Source organism: Pristiophorus japonicus, chromosome 2 (assembly GCF_044704955.1).
Source record: "Pristiophorus japonicus isolate sPriJap1 chromosome 2, sPriJap1.hap1, whole genome shotgun sequence".
NCBI lineage: Eukaryota > Metazoa > Chordata > Chondrichthyes > Pristiophoridae > Pristiophorus > Pristiophorus japonicus.
The window spans coordinates 350443054-350461174 of NC_091978.1; the positions used below are offsets into that span (position 1 = coordinate 350443054).

The window sequence follows — 18121 nt, forward strand, 5'->3', positions numbered from 1 at the left end:
TTAACACGTTCACTCCTTGTTGAAGTACAGTCCTATAGTTGCCGGTCGTATTCAAGTGCCCATTATTCACATGTCAAGAGGCTCTTTGACTGTAGGAGTATTGTAGTCGTCGCCCACATAACATGTGTGCGCGATTCTAGCAGAGCTGTCTGGATAGCAGAAAGTCTGGCTAAGGAGAGATGGTGCAAATGGATACATTTATTTTTTTCAGTTTGTAACGATTGATGTTTAGCTTGTTCCTTCACTGATTGATAGAATGGAGGGAGCATCTGCAAGCCGGTGCGAAGCTTAGTAAATCCAATATACCCATGTATTTTCAACCTGTTTATTTTTCTTATGTGCGTTGACCATGTATTTTGATAAGTGGAGGTAAACGAGGACTTGCCACAACAAAGGCAATTTTTATATACAGTTTAAAAAAAAAATTCAAAGACGAATACTCAAACTAATTAATTAAAATTCTTCAGGGTTCTGCATCCAGTGATTGAAGACCTTGGTAATAACTAGATTTTTTTTTTAAAGTTCAATTCATCATCTCACTTCATTAGAAATCAGTCCCAAATAAGTCAAAACTTGCATTTTGTATAGAGCTTCTGGCAGAATGAAGACGTAAAGTAATTGAGTTTGATCAAGAACTACACCCATTATTATACTTTGAAATGCACTGAATTTATTCAGTGAAATCTTCACTGGTAAAACTACAACAGAAACCAATTTAATACTATACTAGTGTGTATATTTTTAAAACTCTTCTTAGCCTGTTTGTTCACCAGTCAAGTCACAGATATGACTGAGAAAGATTCAGCAAGTTAATTATTTATCTTGCGGTGATGTATTCTTTAACCTTGTATTTTATAGGTATGAGACATGCTATTTATGAGAAGCTGGATGAAGATGGGCTAATAGCACCTGGTGTGCGTGTGTCAGGAGATGATGTAATCATTGGTAAAACAGTAACACTGCCAGAAAACGAAGATGAGCTTGAGTGCATAAACCGACGGTACACAAAGCGAGATTGCAGCACCTTCCTGCGGACTAGTGAGACTGGTATTGTGGATCAGGTCATGGTGACATTAAACCAAGAAGGATACAAATTTTGCAAAATTAGGGTAAGTCATCAAAACACTTCATAGCTTTTATTTCTTTGTAAGCCATTATTTCTCTTTATTAAGGCTGAGTTGGTTAAAGTGGACTGGGAAAATAGATTGACGTGTAAGGAGATATTTCACAAGTCTCAAGAAAAATATATTCCAGTGAGGAGGAAAGGGCGTAAGAGAAAAGATAGCCACCCGTGGCTAACTAAGGAAATAAAGGATGGTATCCAATTAAAAACAAGGGCATACAATGTGGCCAAAACTAGTGGAAGGACAGAAGCTTGAGAAGCGTTTAAAAGCCAACAATGACTTTAAAAAAATTATTAAGAAATGGAAGGTAGACTATGAAGGTAAACTAGCACGAAATATAAAAACAGCACGAGTTTCTCTATGTATATAAAAAGGAAAAGAGTGGCTAGAGTAAATGTTGGTCCCTTCGAGGACGAGACTGGGGAATTAGTAATGGGGAATGTGGAGCTGGCAGAAACTCTGAACAAATATTTTGTATCAGTCTTTACAGTAGAAGCCACTAACAATATTCCAACAGTGGATAGCCAAGGGGTTATGGGGTGGAGGAACTTAACACAATCACAATCACTAAGGAGGAGGTACTCAGTAAGATAATGGAACTAAAGGCAGATAAATCCTCTGCACCTGATGGCTTGCATTCTAGGGTCTTAAGAGAAGTAGCGGCAGGGATAGTGGATGCATTGCTTGCAATTTACCAACATTCTCCGGATTCTAGGGAGGTCCCAGCAGATAGGAAAACTGAAAATGTAACGCCCCTATTTTTAAAAAAAAAAAGGAGGCAGACAAAAAGTTAGACCAGTTAGCCTAACATCTGTGGTTGGGAAGATATTGGAGTCCATTATTAAAAAACAGTAGCAGGACATTTGGAAAAGCAAAATTCGGTCAGGCAGAGTCAGCATGGATTTATGAAGGGGAAGTCATGTTTGACAAATTTGCTGGAGTTCTTTGAGGATGTAACAAACAGGGTAGATAAAGGGGAACCAGTGGATGTATTTGGACTTCCAGAAGGCTATTGATAAGGTGCCACATAAAAGGTTACTGCACAAGATAAAAGTTCATGGGGTTGGGGGTAATATGTTAGCATGGATAGAGGATTGGCTAACGAACAGAAAACAGAGAATAGGGATAAATGCCAACCAGAGAATGTACCAATCAGTTAGCAGTGGGGTGCCGCAGGGATCAGTGCTGGGACCCCAACTATTTGCAATCTATATTAACGACTTGGAAGAAGGTACTGAGTGTAACATAGCCAAGTTTGCTGACGATACAAAGATGGGAGGAAAAGCAGTGTGTGAGGTGGACACACAAAATCTGCAAAAGGACATACACAGGCTAAGTGAGTGGGCAAAAATTTGGCAGATGGAGTATAATGTTGGAAAGTGTGAGATAATGCACTTTGGCAGAAAAAATTAAAGAGCAAGTTATTATTTAAATGGAGAAAGATTGCAAAGTGCTGCAGTACAGCGGGATCTGGGGCACTTGTGCATGAAACACAAACGGTTAGTATGCAGGTACAGCAAATAATCAGGAAGGCCAATGGAATCTTGGCCTTTATTGCAAAGAGGATGGAGTATAAAAGCAGGGAAGTCTTGCTACAGTTGTACAGGATATTGGTGAGGCCATACCTGGAATACTGTGTGCAGTTTTGGTTTCCATATTTACGAAAGGATATACTTATTTTGGAAGCAGTTCAGAGAAGGTTCACAAGGTTGATTCCGGAGATGAGGAGGTTGACTTATGAGGAAAGGTTGGGCCTCTACTCATTGGAATTTAGAAGAATGAGAGGTGATCTTATCGAAACGTACAAGATTATGAGGGGGCTTGACAGGTGGATGCAGAGAGGATATTTCCACTGATGGGGGAGTCTAGAACTAGAGGGCATAATCTTAGAATAAGGGGCTGCCCATTTAAAACTGAGATGAGGAGAAATTTCTTTTCTGAGGGTTGTGGATCTGTGGAATTCGCTGCCTCAGAGAGCTGTGGAAGCTGGGACATTGAATAAATTTAAGACAGAAATAGACAGTTTCTTAATCGATAAGGGGTTACGGAGAGCGGGCAGGGAAGTGGACCTGAATCCATGATCGGATCAGCCATGATCGTATTGAATGGCGGAGCAGGCTCGAGGGGCCGTATGGCCTACTCCTCCTATTTCTTATGTTCTTATGTAAAGCATCGGATACTTTGGGTGTAGTGTGGATTATGTGTGGCACATAGATGTCCACAATACTTCTAAACTGTAACCGTAATCTGAATTTACTGCCTCAGCAGAATGAATTTGCATTTCCAAGTAGTCTGTCCTTCTCTATTGTATTGATATTATCATATCCAAGACTACGATCGCAAACACTGCACTGCCTTTGATACCCTTGGCTTAGGTCAAAAAGCTATCTGAGCCCAAGAATGAAGAAGAAACCCAAGGTATTCTCAATCAGAAAAGAACAGCATTCTTTAACTTCCAATGCATGCAAAATATCCACTATAGATTTAAAAAAATGCAAACGATCAGTCTGCCTTGGTTCGGTGGTAGCATGCTTTCCTGAGTCAAGATCAAGCCCTACTCCAAAGACTGGAGTACGTAATCTAGGATAGAAAGACTATCTAATCTGTTGGAATCCCAGCAGAGACATACCAATGTTACTAGCCAGTCCTACAAATTGTATCAAACTATTTGGAAGAAATATCATATCAGAGTTTGAAGGATGCTCCCATTATGCAACAAAAGAGAGATAAATAAGAATACCCAAGCTGGAGAAATCATTGCCAGAATCTCCTAAACAGGCGGAGTCTTGGAGACCATAATCAAATTGGATTTCCAAATGGAGCACTTTTGACATGGTGCTCAAAAACATAAGCAGTCCCTCGAAATCGAGGAAGACTTGCTTCCACTCTAAAAGTGAGTTCTCAGGTGACTGATCAATTCAATACGGGAATTACAGTCTCTGTCACAGATGGGACAGACAGTCGCCAGAGAAAAGGGTGGGTGGGGAGTCTGGTTTGCCGCACGCTCCTTCCGCTGCCTGCGCTTGGTTTCTGCAAGCTCTTGGCGACGAGACTCGAGGTGCTCAGCACCCTCCCAGATGCTCTTCCTCCACTTAGGGCGGTCTTTGGCCAAGGAATCTATTGTTGCCCAATAGATTCAAGAAAACTACAAAGAGAAAAATATGAATCTTTACTTAGATTTGCAGATCTTAGCAACATTTTTGATTCTGTCAACAGCGTGCTGTTGAAAGGTTTCTTGCCAACTTTGGATGCCACTTGCCCTAAATGGAACGTAGACAAATAGGAAATATTAATAGTAACAGCAATATCTCATACCTTGGCCTACTTCTATTTCTTATGTTCTTGTGTAGCTGGTAACATCAATATCCTGCAAATTAATCATTTTTTTTTAAAAAAGTAAAAAGACTGTTAAACACCATCTAAAAACGTGCCATATTTTCAGCAACTCTTGGGAATATGTAACGAAAGTGGAATCAGTGATTGTTGTAAAATATAGAAAGGTGCTTTTAAATTTGAAACATGTACCTGGGTAGTTGAGGAAAAGAGAGAGCGCTTGCAAGACTAAAATGCTTGCTGGGTCAATCACCCCTGCACAGCAGTTTTGGTGTGTGGACTGTTGGCATAATTCACTCCTGGATTGCCTTTACAAAGCATTTCCTTTCCATTAGGATGAGCAACCAAGAATCATTCTAAAAGGCAATTAAGTCATCATTGCAACTACCTAAAACTTATTTCTCAATTGTCTCGTTCCTTCATTAGGTTTTTATAACCCACATGCTCTTTTTGCACAGGTACGATCTGTCCGAATTCCACAAATTGGAGACAAATTTGCTAGTCGCCATGGCCAGAAGGGTACATGCGGTATCCAATACAGACAAGAGGTGAGGAATTTATGTGTGTGAATTCAAGTTTTAAAAAAAAATTGATTTGAGATGCTGGAAAGGCAGTTCAGAATCAAAAAGTGAAATACTGTAGACGCTGGAAATCTTGAAATAAAGCAGAAAATGCTGGAAACACTCAGCAAGTCAGGCATCTGATGGAAATGGGTGCTGCCTGATCTGACTGTTTCACAATCAAATTGCTCGTTTTTTTTTCCAATTTAAGTAGTTTAAATAGGCTTGTAATCCATTTTTGTCACTTCTTTGGTATATGCACAACCTGTATTTTTAATACAGTGGAGAATATGTACTGAATTGTATGTTGCCATACAATGCATTATTTGGTTTGATTGGAACTAGAACGGAAGTTGTGTCTTTTAATTGCACCTTGGAACATAAAGGACAACCCAGGATGCTTCACGGGTAGGTATGTGGAAAACAGATGCTGAGCCAGCAGGAGAGATGAGTTTTGAGGAGGCTACTAAAGGAGGGAGGGAGGTTTAGGAATGAGGGATTAAATTTCAAAGAGTTGGAACGAGACATGTGAAGACACAGCCACCAACGATGGGGTGGTGGGGCGACAACATGTACAAGAAATTTGTGTCAGAGGAACAGAATAATTAGGACTGCAGGAGATTTGGAGGAGTGAGACCATGAAGGAATGGAAGCTGGGCATGGATTTAAAATTTAAGCGGTTGGAATTGCCGAGAGAGCATAGGTCAGAAAAAAAAAACAGGGTAATGGGTGAGCGAGATAGGCCAAGAAGCAACCGGTATTAACCTACACTGTTTAATTATTTACCCCCTCTTTATAATTTCTTTATGTGCTTGCTCTTTTCCTCTGTAGGATATGCCATTCACGTGTGAAGGTATCACCCCAGATATTATAATCAATCCACATGCCATTCCTTCTCGAATGACGATTGGTCACTTGATTGAGTGTCTGCAAGGGAAGGTACGTTTTAATGTGTAAAGATTTAATTGTTGTTATGCAGAGTTGGTGTCTACATTCTCATCCAAGTTTTTTTTTTTCCCAGGTGTCAGCAAATAAGGGTGAAATTGGTGATGCTACACCTTTCAACGACGCAGTAAACGTACAGAAGATTTCTAACCTGTTATCAGAGTATGGATATCACCTCCGAGGCAATGAGGTAACTTGTTTTCCTTTTGTAAATAAGCAGAAGAGTATTTGTGCAACCTGGCGCAACATTTTAGTGGTAGCTGTAGGATGACTATGGCAGTATCTGAGGCTACTGTTCACACGAGAGTGAGCATTGTGTGATATTTGCTTTTCTGCATTCATTCAACTTTCAGATACAAATAAGTACCCCATCACTTAATGGATTGAGGCCCTCAGGACACTCTCCATTTTTGGAGGCAAAAATACCTCGATCACATAAATCTGATGCTTTTCAGTCTTCCATTTTATGAATTATATTGCAGTTGCTTTTTCTTCCATTATTGGCAGCAGTTCGCAATGTTTATGTGCACAGGATAAAATTCTTCTGGTCAGTGAATTTGCATTTAAATAAGTCTTTCCTTCTCTGCTTCTGCTTGGAGTGTGCTTGACTCTTGGATCAGATGTGTATGTGTGACATTGTAATGGCTGTGATGTTGGGGCATTGCCATACACAGCTTTTTGCACAGTACAAGAGCATGCCACAGAATCAGAGTTCCTAAATTTTGGAATAAGCTGTAAGGGTTGCCTCGGAACTAAATGCCAGGTCCTGGTCTCGAGACCTAGTTTGGACTGCACAGCACAGAAGTGGAATGAGCAAAGATGATACAGTTCCCACTCTCATTCTGCTAGCAGTGACTGTAAATGAAGTGCGTAGTTTTACTGCAAGCATGTTTTGTTTTTACTATATAGTAGAAAAATATTTAGTTATTTACATCAGATTTATTGCAGGTGTTAAACTTCAGCATCCGGAGCAGTCTTCAATTTATCCTGATGTTTGACTTGCAGGATCTGTATAGACTGAGAATTTCTTGTTGGCATCGGTGGTTGACACTGGAAGCCAAATGTATCTTTTTGGCATTGCAGAGAGTTGGAAGCTGTTCTGTTTGTGTAGCCTCTCATATAGACTCTGAAAGACAATGACATTCAAAATATACCCTCTTCAGCAGTTCAAGTATTAGTCCGACGCAGTTTCTTTTCTATGCGACCAGAATGCTGGCAGTCAACAAAGTTTCCATGTCAAGGCAGTACTGAAGAATCTTATCCAGCTTTGCCAAATCTTAAATGAAGATATTTTGGAACTTGTCTATAAAGTCGTAATGCTTTATAAACAGTGCTACAGTTTTTAAATGGCTTTTTTAAAGTTCACACTGCTGTAAAACAAAAGGCCTACAATATGTTGCAACTTCACACAAAGATCTCTTTGAGCCTTTGGTTTCAATGTTTCTTACAGCTCCTTTCCAAGATGAACCATTCCATAGTGTCCTCGGCCACAAATGTAGTGAGCTTCTCTTAACATAACGTAAGAACATAACGAGAATTAGGAGCAGGAGTAGGCCATTCGGCCCCTCGAGCCTGCTCCATCATTCAGTATGATCATGGCTGATCTTCTACCTCCCTGCACTGTCCCCATATCCCTTGATTCCCTTAATATTCAAAAATCTATCAATCGCTGTCTTGAATATACTCAAAGACTGAGCCTCTACATCCCTCTGGAGTAGAGAATTCAAAAGATTCACCAGCCTCTGTGAAGAGGTTTGTCCTCATTTCAGACCTAAATAGCTGACCCCTTATTCTGAGACTGTGACCTCTGGTTCTAGACTCCCCAGCCAGAGGAAACATCCTCCCTGCATGTATCCTATCAAGCACTAAGAATTTTGTAAGTTTCAAAGAAATCACCTCTCATTCTTCTTAACTCGAGAGAATATAGGCCTTGTCTACTCACTCTCTCCTCATTGGACAGTCACCTTACTTGTTGCTCTGGGAAAATTTTCACTTCTGTAAACAAACAGGATCCCATTTTCGTGTTTGTGTAATGTAAGGGCATTGGGATCAATATTCCGATAAATATTTGTCAATAGACTAGATCTTAACTCTCATTAAGGAACTGTGGGTTTTACTGCCCAGTTAATGGCTAGGAGTGAATGGTGCTCTTATTTGGCTCGCCGGATTGTCTTGCGTCATCCATTTTTGATTGACTGCACATTTACTATTCCAGCTTCCAATTGGGATACCCACGTTACTGAGTGAATGAAATAACTCTTGTCTAACCATCAAAGAAGTAGTCCAGATTTGCAATACTTGCATTTAACACTGAGTATAAAATTAATTAGTAAATAGGGTTAACTAATTTATTGAGTAACAGTGATTATAAAGGCAGTTCAGTCGTGTCACAGTAATTCAGCTGGATTGTTGATTACCAATTATAGTTGAGATTGCCCATTTAGCTGTGCAGCTGTCTGAAGCTTCCGCGCAGGCCACTTGCCGGTTTCTCAATGGAAAAACTGCACGTGTGCGGAAATTAGAATGGGCCACGCAGCCCCTTAAAGGGGCCCCACACCCTCCAAACAATTACACGATGTTGGTATCTGAGATTGATATTTGGTAGCTCACAAGTCAACAGCGTTGGATAGGTTAGAGTCTATGGGCTCATAATTGGCCCACCCTTTTTTCGGCGCACTCACCAGAGATGCGGCACTTTTCTGCGTTGAAAAGTGCTCCGAAAAAAATCGGTCCCCACTTTGGCCGCTATCCGGCCTCTCCTGGGTCTTCGCGGGTCGAGGGCGGAGCCAGCGTCCCGCGCTGAAAACTACCGGGACATCTGCACATGCGCGTTGGGGTGTGCGCGCATGTGCAGTAGCTCCTGCCCCCAACCTCTGTGCACGTGCTGGAGCGTGGGGCCCGATCATCGTACCGGCTGCTGGTGCGTCCCGCCCCTATCCCAGGCCGAGTGGCCCACTGCACAGGCCGACCCACTGCCTTCCCGGGCTGAAGATGGAGGTAGGGTAGGACTGACTTCTATTTTTTATTTGGATATTTTGAAAAAATTAGATAAATATGTTTGTTTTGTCTCTTGTGAATAGTGGTGACCTTTTGTCAAGCTGGTGCTATTGTGAAAGAAGAACATAAGTGACGGAGGAACACTGAGAGAATACCTTATTTATTGACGTAGACTTTATTTAGATAATATGGGCTCAATTTTGGCCCAATATAATCATTGTAAACAAATAGTTGTTTAAATTAGTTGTGAGATTAGGGCAATTTAATTCAACTATCTTTTACTACTTTTATTTTTGTAGTTTAAGCTTCCATGAATGCTTCTGTTGTATAGTAAATTAACTTTGCGAAGTTTGTCATATGATGTCCTATATAGCTTTTGATCCTATTCACATTCTTTAGTCAAGTCATTAAGTTCTGCTGGCCTCCGATGTACCTACCTGTGCTGATTTCTTAACTCTTCAAGGGTTTTCACAAATGGCCACATACTCCAAACTAACTTAGGCCAACGTAACTATTAGCTGACCAAAGTGGCCTAAATGACCAAAACAGGGTAACGCCCCCTTTTGGAAAAAAAAGTGAAACTTAAAAAAAATCCTAACTAACTCACTCACACTGGCGCAAATTGAATATGCAAAATTGGGATTTTTAATATACTCCAGAAAAATCAAGTTGCTCCCAAAAAAACAGCAATTCCTGGCCAAATTTGAGCCCATAGTGCTGGTGGTTAGCAATGTTTCACAACTTACACGACACAATGAACTGCCCTGTTGTTCTTGCATATCTCTTTGAATTGTCTTCAGATCTCCTCCACTGTTTGTTGACCTGTAATGTGCACCAAGAATTGGACCATTTCCTTCCCATCTTAACTCTATCCATATGGTTTTGTTTTTTGCATAAAGACAGCAACATCCTTACTTTCTAGAGCTGTAACACAATCCTTCAATAGCTAACTCCAGCTGCAGAGCTAGTTCTGGCGCTAGCACAAAGAACTGGATGGCCTCCTTCAGCGCTCTAATTTCTGTTATTTTTAGGAGATTGAGGAGCCAAATCCAAGCAAGAAGGTTGTCTCAGGAGAGACTATGGAATGGGGAATGCAAGGATTGGAAGTGCTAATCACGCGGTCCAATCAGCTTGCTACGATGTAACATCTTTTATTTTTTATATGCAGAGAAAGATGTGCTAATGTTATGGTAGGAATGCTGTAGCCTTGAAAGCCATATGAAGCCCCTCCACTTTCCTGTCAGCATAAATACAGTAGCTACTGTTGTGTTCATTTACATAAGACAAAAATGATCTATTTAACAAGATGTCTCTGCTCTCATTTAGGTTTTATACAATGGATTTACAGGGCGTAAACTCACATCACAGATCTTTATTGGTCCCACTTACTACCAGCGTCTGAAACACATGGTAGATGACAAAATTCATTCCCGTGCTCGAGGACCTGTTCAGATCCTTAACAGACAGCCTATGGAGGGTAGATCTCGGTAAGATGAACTTGGCAAATGTCTTGCATTGTTTTTGAATTTGTAACACTGGAGCTGTTGGCTTTGACCAACCTTCCAATGCAGTGTAGCAGAGGTTACCTACTATTCATGATCTTGAGTCTTCCAAGTCCTTTCAGTTCCAGTTTGAATTATTCAATTTATGTTCAAATTCTTAAGACAATTACTCCAGTAATGCTGGAAGTATTACTGGCCTAGTATATTTGAACATGATTAAAAACATTTTTTTTATTCATTCATGGGATATGGGAGTTGCTAGCAAGGCCAATATTTATTGCCCATCCCTAATTGCTCTCGAGAAGGAAGTGGTGAACCGCTGCAGTCCGTGTGGTGTAAGTAATCACCACAGTGCTGATAGGGAGGGAGTTCCAGAATTTTGACCCAGTGACGATGAAGGAACAGCAATATATTTCCAAGTCAGGGTGGTGTGTGACTTGGAGGTGGTGGTGTTGCCATGCGCCTGCTGCCCTTGTCCTTCTAGGTGGTAGAGGTTGCGTATTTGGGAGGCATTGTTGTCGAGTTGCTACAGTGCATCTTGCAGATGGTACACACTGCAGCCACGGTGCGCTGGTGGTGGAGGGAGTGAATGTTTAAGTTGGTGGGTGGGGTGCTGATCAAGCCCAGGCTCAGCTCCAATGCTTTTACCAAAGACCAATGTACATAATTGGGATGGGGTTGGGCAATGGTTAAATTAGGAGATAACCTGGCTTAAAATACAGAGGGCTTTTTCACTCTTTTGCTCCCCATGAACTTGTGATTTTTTTTTTCAGTGATGGTGGTCTACGTTTTGGGGAGATGGAACGAGATTGTCAGATTGCTCATGGCGCAGCCCAGTTTTTGAGAGAAAGACTATTTGAGGTTTCTGATCCTTATCAGGTGCATGTGTGCAATCTTTGTGGGCTCATGGCGATTGCCAATACCAGGACGCACACTTATGAATGCAGAGGATGTCGTAACAAAACCCAGGTATGTGTCAAACTTTCAGATCCTGTTTTCTGAAGTACGGTCAGTAGTTTTAAATAGATTTGCATCCTGTAATTTGAAAGAAGTTGTGAAGGTTGTTTCAAGTGACGAGTGTGATCGCCTCCCATCTTGTAGACATGTGTATGCTAGATAGACATGCAAACCCACCTTCCACATGCTCTCAAATGACTTCATTTGTCAGATTTTAGAAATGTGTAGTTCTTTATTTTTGTTCGCATGCTGTATATTTCTATGTATATGTCTCATTGTATTGCTGAAGTGCCACATACTGCTCATTCAGGATTCTTATCTCTATACACGCGACTTAGTTCAGATTATTGCCTTATTTTATTTGTGGCCAAGGGATAAGTAAGTGAATTACCCCAATTTTAATTATTTGTATTTTGCTAAGCAAAGCTGCTGTGTGGGAGTCTCCATGCTAAAACTCCTTTCCTGATTAAACAGTGTGTGAATTATACTCCGAAAAAGGTTCAAGTTACTTCAAATTTCCCTACTCTAGTTTTTCATTCCGTAGCTGAACCTTATGAGGAAATCCTAAATTATTGATAATTGTATTCCATTATTTTTAAAGAGTAATAGAATTGTATGGCAGGCAAATCTAGAAATGTACTGTTTCATGTTTACAGTTAGAAAAGACCAGTTATAACCAGAGACTGATTGTATTCCCTTCCCTCCACCCTGAGCTATCACCCTTTCTAGCTCCATGCATCTTCTGGTGGTCCTTGCTTTCAATCTCCTCATCAGTATCTGCCTAAAACACCCCTTGCAAAACCAGTTGCATGGTTTATGCACTGTCTTTCATTACTGGAACCTCAACTGAAATCCATCCAGACTGATGGAATGGAAGTCTGTCTGTCTGTTGCCTGCAAGAGTCCTATATCAAATGTGTTTGGACAGTTTCAATCTAGTTTCTATTGCGCATGGGCCAAAAAAACAAAACTGGCCTGAATTGGCTCTCTAAGGGGCCACTGAGTGGCTTTTGTGAAATGTAAGAATCTGATAAATGAAACCCCAGGAATATGTTTCGGAGTGCCACAAACTCTAGAATCTGGGGACACGACTTGAGCTTTAAAAGGGAAGATGCACAGTTTGGATTTAACTACTTTACGCAGAGGGTGGTGAACATGTGGGAAGGCAGTTGAGGTGAAGAAGTGGATAAATATGAGGGAGTGGACGAGATGTGAATTGGCTTTCTTGACTGGCCTGATGTACTGTATTGCCATTTCTGGTCTTGGATATTCCTACGTTCATTCTGTACAGTTCAGGCTGAGGCATATTCTTGATGCTGGTACTTTAATTCTTACAAATTGAAAAAGTTTGTAAAACTGACATGAACCAGTGCTTTAAAAAATACCATTTCAATGCAGCAAAAAAACTAAAATGAGTTTTACATGAAGTTTGACTGAAGTCAATGGCTCTGATTTCTCCAGAGTGACTGGGAAGACTTTTGGAGGAAAGACTCAAAACCATGACCAAGTGATTTTAAGCAATGAGGATAGACTGTAAATAACCAGGAATGTCAGTGGAACAGTGTTGTGGCAAGTAAAAGGTTAATAAATGGAAGTGTGGTTTTATGAAATTGATGCTTACTGTTTATTTATCATCTTTGATTTACAGATTTCATTGGTTCGGATGCCCTATGCCTGCAAACTTCTCTTCCAGGAATTGATGTCAATGAGTATTGCACCACGAATGATGATTTCATGATGGACTGTAAATGATGAGCTTTGCTCAGACACGGCAAAATATTGAAATAGTAAAATATGTGACTGGCAGAATTATTTGCAGCATTCAAACGTCAGGTCTTTAGCCACACTTGTTTTGTGGCTGTTCTTCATACGTTTACTATTCTCACTGCTGACTTGATCAGTGTTTTATCTTTGCCAGCGTTGTAAGTAGATTTTGTTGTGAAAACAAAAATAAAATTTTGTATTTTAAGCTTCGTATAAACTTGATTTTTTTATTTCATAACTTTATACAATTTATATCTTGATACAGAATGGTTTGTACTCCTTTACCCCTATATTTGATTTACAAAACATCTCATTGTAAGCAGAGTAAAAGTGAAAAGTACAACAGCAACCATAATTACGAGAAACTAAACTAATACAGCATACATGCTTGGGAAGATCCCCTGCAAAGCTCAATTTGTAATGTATAGAAAAAAGTACCACACAGATAGTCTGCGCTTATTCCCAAAATTCCCCGTCAGTAGATGAGCTCCATGCTGAGCTTGTGGTTGGAACTGTCATTGATTCCTTCCATTTATTTTTCATATTTTCTCTTTCACTGTAAAAAAAAAACACCAATGTTAATAGGAAGAAACACTCCGTTTTACTCTGCATACAAGAGTCCTGTCCCATTAGTAGATTTTTCACTGAATTATTTCACCTTTTCCATGTGCATCCTATAAAATCATCATCCATTGGTTTTAGTTTCCTTCTCCTGTCTACTATAATACAGCTCTTGTAGTAATCTCCACTTTATATGCTAAATACATTGTGCTTCTGCAGGAATCTTGCTGTGCAAGCACACCTGGCTGACCCAAGGAAATATTTCTTCAGGAAACAGTCACCATTCCTATCTGAATTTAAGGCTAGGAGGTCAGCAAAGGGCCAGAAAATGAGCACAAGCATCAGTGAATTAATGTCAGTTGTCTGCAGGTCAGAACTGTGCAAAAAATGATCTGCATGTGGACCATGTACAGTAGACACCTCAAGTCGCTGGAAAAATACTACCAACGATGTCTCCGCAAGATCCTACAAATCCCCTGGGAGGACAGACACACAGACATTAGCGTCCTCGTCCAGGCCAACATCCTCAACACTGAAGCACTGACCACACTTGATCAGCTCCGCTGGGCAGGCCACGTAATTCGCATGCCAGACACGAGACTCCCAAAGCAAGTGCTCTACTCGGAACTCGTTCACAGCAAATGAGCCAAAGGTGGGCAGAGGAAACGTTACAAGGGCACCCTCAAAGCCTCCCTGATAAAGTGCGACATCCCCAACGACACCTGGGAGTCCCTGGCCAAAGACCGCCCTAAGTGGAGGAAGTGCATTCGGGAGGGCGCTGAGCTCCTCAAGTATCATCGCCGAGAACATGCAGAAATCAAGCGCAGGCAGCGGAAGGAGCGTGCGGCAAACCAGACTCTCCACCTACCCTTTCCTTCAACCACTCTCTGTCCCACCTGTGACAGAGACTGTGGCTCTCGTATTGGACTGTACAGCCACCTAAGAACTCATGCTAAGAATGGAAGCAAGTCTTCCTCGATTCCGAGGGACTGCCTATGATTTGATGATGATGACAAAACCTTCTATCTATATACATTTTCAAATACTATCGGGTCTCGCTCTCCCCTGCCAAAACCGTTCACTACTCCACGATCATCCCGGAGAGCAAAGAAAACCCCCAGCTTTTTTTCTCCATTACCAACTATCTCTTTAAAAGCCAATGCCCTGCCCCCTCCACCCTCGCCTCCAACTACAAGTGCAAGGAACTCATGGATGACTGTCGCTAAGATTGACAACATCTGTTCAGCTGCCTCTGTTGCTTCCCTTCTCCCTCTTGCTCAACAAACTAAACCTCCCCATCCAACCTCGTGCTGATTCCATATCCTTCGCTAGTTTTTCTCTCATCCTGTGCAATCTCTGTAGCCTTTGACAGGATCAACCATACCATCTTCTAAATGTATTTCCTGTGTTATCCAGCTCAGTAGCCCTGCCCTCACTTGATTCCACTCTTGCCCATCATATTCAAGTCAGAATATCTGGGAAGGTTATGGGAAGCGGGCGGGGAAGTGGAGTTGAGGCCAGGATCAGATCAGCCATGATCTTATTGAATGGTGGAGCAGGCTCGAGGGGCCAAATGCTCCTGTTTCTTATGTTATGGTCTTAACTCCAGCAAAGGCTTCTCTTCCTGGCTGCACTGTTACCCATGGGGATCAACCCCTCTCCCCTGTCTACATTGTGCCCCTTGGCAACATCTACCACAGATACAGGGTCAGCTTCCACATGCACACTGAGGGCACCCAGCTCTACCTCTCTTATCTTCCTCGAACCCCTCTACCTGACGTTCGGTCTTAAGTGAGCCACAAATTCCTCCGGTTAAACATTGGGAAGTCTGAAGCAATCATCTCGGGCCCTTGCCAGAAACACTGTATCTTTGCCACTGATTGCATCCTCCTTTCTAGCCACTGTGGCAGGTTTGAAACCTCGGCATCTTATTCAGTCCTCAGACTCCATATCCTCTCCATCATAAAGACTTTCACCTCCGTAACATCCCCCACCTCCACCCTATCTGCTGCTGAAACTCTCATCCATGCCTTTGTCACCACCTGACTTGTTATCCAATTCTCTCCTGGCTGTATTCCCATTCGCCACGTTCTATAAACTTCACGTACAAAACTCTGCTGCCCGCGTCCTATCTTGCACCAAGTCCTGCTGATCTACATTGGCTTGCGGGCTTCTGACACCTATCTAAAATTCTCATGCTTAAATCGGTTTGTGGCGTTGCCCCTTCCTATCTCTCAAACCTCTAACCCTACAACTCTCAAACCCCCACCCCACCCAATACAACACACTCTTCCTCTGATTGGCCTCATACAGCCCTCCCTTTGGCTGTCTCTTCAGCTGAGTAGGCCCCATGCGCTAGCATTCCCTCCCATTAACCCATCCGCCTCTCCTTTAAGACCACAATTCAAACCTACCTCTTTGACCAAGCTTTTGGTCACCTCTTCAAATATCTCCTTTGAATCTCTGTTTTTGTCTGAAGCGTCTTGGAAAGATTTTTTTCTACATCAAGGGTGCTATATAAATGCAGGTTGTTGTGTGTGCTGCATTCTCTGTCTCCTTTTCTTCCCATACTCCCTTTCCCATTTTCAGGAGCCAAACTAATGGACCAAGCACGAGTGCACGCAGCCACACATATAGGAACAAGAATTCCCCAAACTTATCCGGGATAAAAATGTATCTGAAGATAAACGTATGCACTGAATGTTCAGGTAAATATGAAATGAGCCTTGTTTATAAGATAACTTGTCTGTTCATTTCTGATTTCATTAAAATATCCCATGAATTATTAGCAGGTATAATTCACTTCTATAACGGAATATACACAACCAGCAAAAACCACTGCAGTCTTTCTAGCAGTCACAAAGTTCAAGTAGTATCTGATATACTTTGTTGCATGTCTACATTATTTATATAGAACACTCACTTGTTAGTTCGTCAACCACGTTTATACTTCCAGCAGCCGCAGCCTCTCCCTTGATGTTTGATGCATGACACTCGTATTCTCCAGCATCTTCCTCAGTGAGAGGAGAGATCTAAATATAAATAATAAAGATGCATGGAGGCATGACACTTTAAAAATTCTGTGCAGAATTTGCATGTATTATGGTCTCCCAAAGTTTCAATTTTTTTTTTAAAAACCTTGCATTTCTATAGCGCCTTTCACAACCACTAGACGTCGCAAAGCACTTTACAGCCAATGAAGTATTTTGAGTGTAGTCACTGTTGTAATGTGAGAAACATGGCAGCCAATTTGCACACAGCAAGCTCCCACAAACAACATTGTGATAATGACCAGAAACTTTTTATGTGGATTGAGGGATAAATATTGGCCAAGACACTGGGGATAACTCCTCTGCTATTCTTCGAAATAGTGGCATGGGATCGTTTAATGTCCACCCGAGAGCAGACAGGGCCTCGGTTTAACATCTCATCCGAAAGACAGCACCGCCGACAGTGCAGCACTCCCTCAGCACTGCACTAGAGTGTCAGCCTAGATTTATGTGCTTAAGCCTCTGGAGTGGGACTTGAACCCACAACCTTCTGACTCAGAGGCGAGTGTGCTACCCGCTGAGCTAAAGTTCAACAACTCTCCATTCCTCTGACTCTTGAATCTTGTGGCTACCCCCTTACCCTTTACCCTAGCATTGACAGCCAAGTCTTCAGCATACTAAGTCCCACATTCTGGAATTTCATCCCTAAACACCTCAGTGTCTCCACCTCCCTCTCCTCCTTTAGAGCCTCTCTAAAGCCCAAAGGGTGGAAATTTGTTTTGGCCTTAGATACTTTAAAATTACATTAAGCAAAATAGATAATAAAAGGAAACTTCTGGCCTTTCAGATTAAGGAAAGCTACAATGCATTTGCTTTAAAATATTTAAACTTAATATGTGAAGGACACAGTCCTTCCCCCTCCCTCCCCCCCCCCCCCCCCCCCCCCCAATCTATGGGTTGGACCACACTGGTGACATGAATGTCTCCTCACTCAGTCTTCAGACGGGACTAGGTTTGGGTATTTTCAACCTGGTTTTTCACCCTTGTGGAGATGGGAACTAGCACAAAATGTGCAATCTCAAATCCAGAGGGGCTGTCGCAGGCTAGTGTGTGAAATGGAAACACTCCACCTGGTGAAGTGAGGGGTACTGTTCGGAGGTTCCAGTTAATCTGTTGTTTGCGAGTTTGCAATTTCATTACACACATATTCTGTCCTGTGACTATGAATAGGCGGCCAGAATAGACCATTGTGCACAAAATAAATCTTTTCTTCACTTCTGCAGTAGAGTTGAGAGAGTGTTACTCTGTAGGTAATCAGGCCATAAAGAAAGAACTTGCATTTACACAGCACTTTTCATGACTGCAGGATGTCCCAAAGTACTTTATAGC

The 18121-nt window shown here is 41.6% G+C and overlaps 2 protein-coding genes across 2 annotated transcripts in view; one reads left to right on the forward strand and one right to left on the reverse strand.

Annotated features, from left to right (window-relative positions):
* polr2b (RNA polymerase II subunit B) overlaps nucleotides 1-13386 on the forward strand; it is a 66875-nt gene extending 53489 nt beyond the window's left edge. The window contains exons 19-25 of the mRNA XM_070872315.1: nucleotides 859-1109; nucleotides 4916-5005; nucleotides 5849-5956; nucleotides 6039-6152; nucleotides 10286-10446; nucleotides 11235-11430; nucleotides 13066-13386. Coding sequence (XP_070728416.1) covers nucleotides 859-1109; nucleotides 4916-5005; nucleotides 5849-5956; nucleotides 6039-6152; nucleotides 10286-10446; nucleotides 11235-11430; nucleotides 13066-13155 — 1010 coding nt within the window. The 3' untranslated portion in view covers nucleotides 13156-13386. The remainder of the gene's footprint in view (nucleotides 1-858; nucleotides 1110-4915; nucleotides 5006-5848; nucleotides 5957-6038; nucleotides 6153-10285; nucleotides 10447-11234; nucleotides 11431-13065) is intronic.
* A 2-nt stretch (nucleotides 13387-13388) lies between these two features.
* The window catches only part of igfbp7 (insulin-like growth factor binding protein 7), a 33790-nt gene continuing 29057 nt past the window's right edge, over nucleotides 13389-18121 (reverse strand). The window contains exons 4-5 of the mRNA XM_070872323.1: nucleotides 16666-16774; nucleotides 13389-13737 (exon numbers count right to left, since the gene is read on the reverse strand). Coding sequence (XP_070728424.1) covers nucleotides 13721-13737; nucleotides 16666-16774 — 126 coding nt within the window. The 3' untranslated portion in view covers nucleotides 13389-13720. The remainder of the gene's footprint in view (nucleotides 13738-16665; nucleotides 16775-18121) is intronic.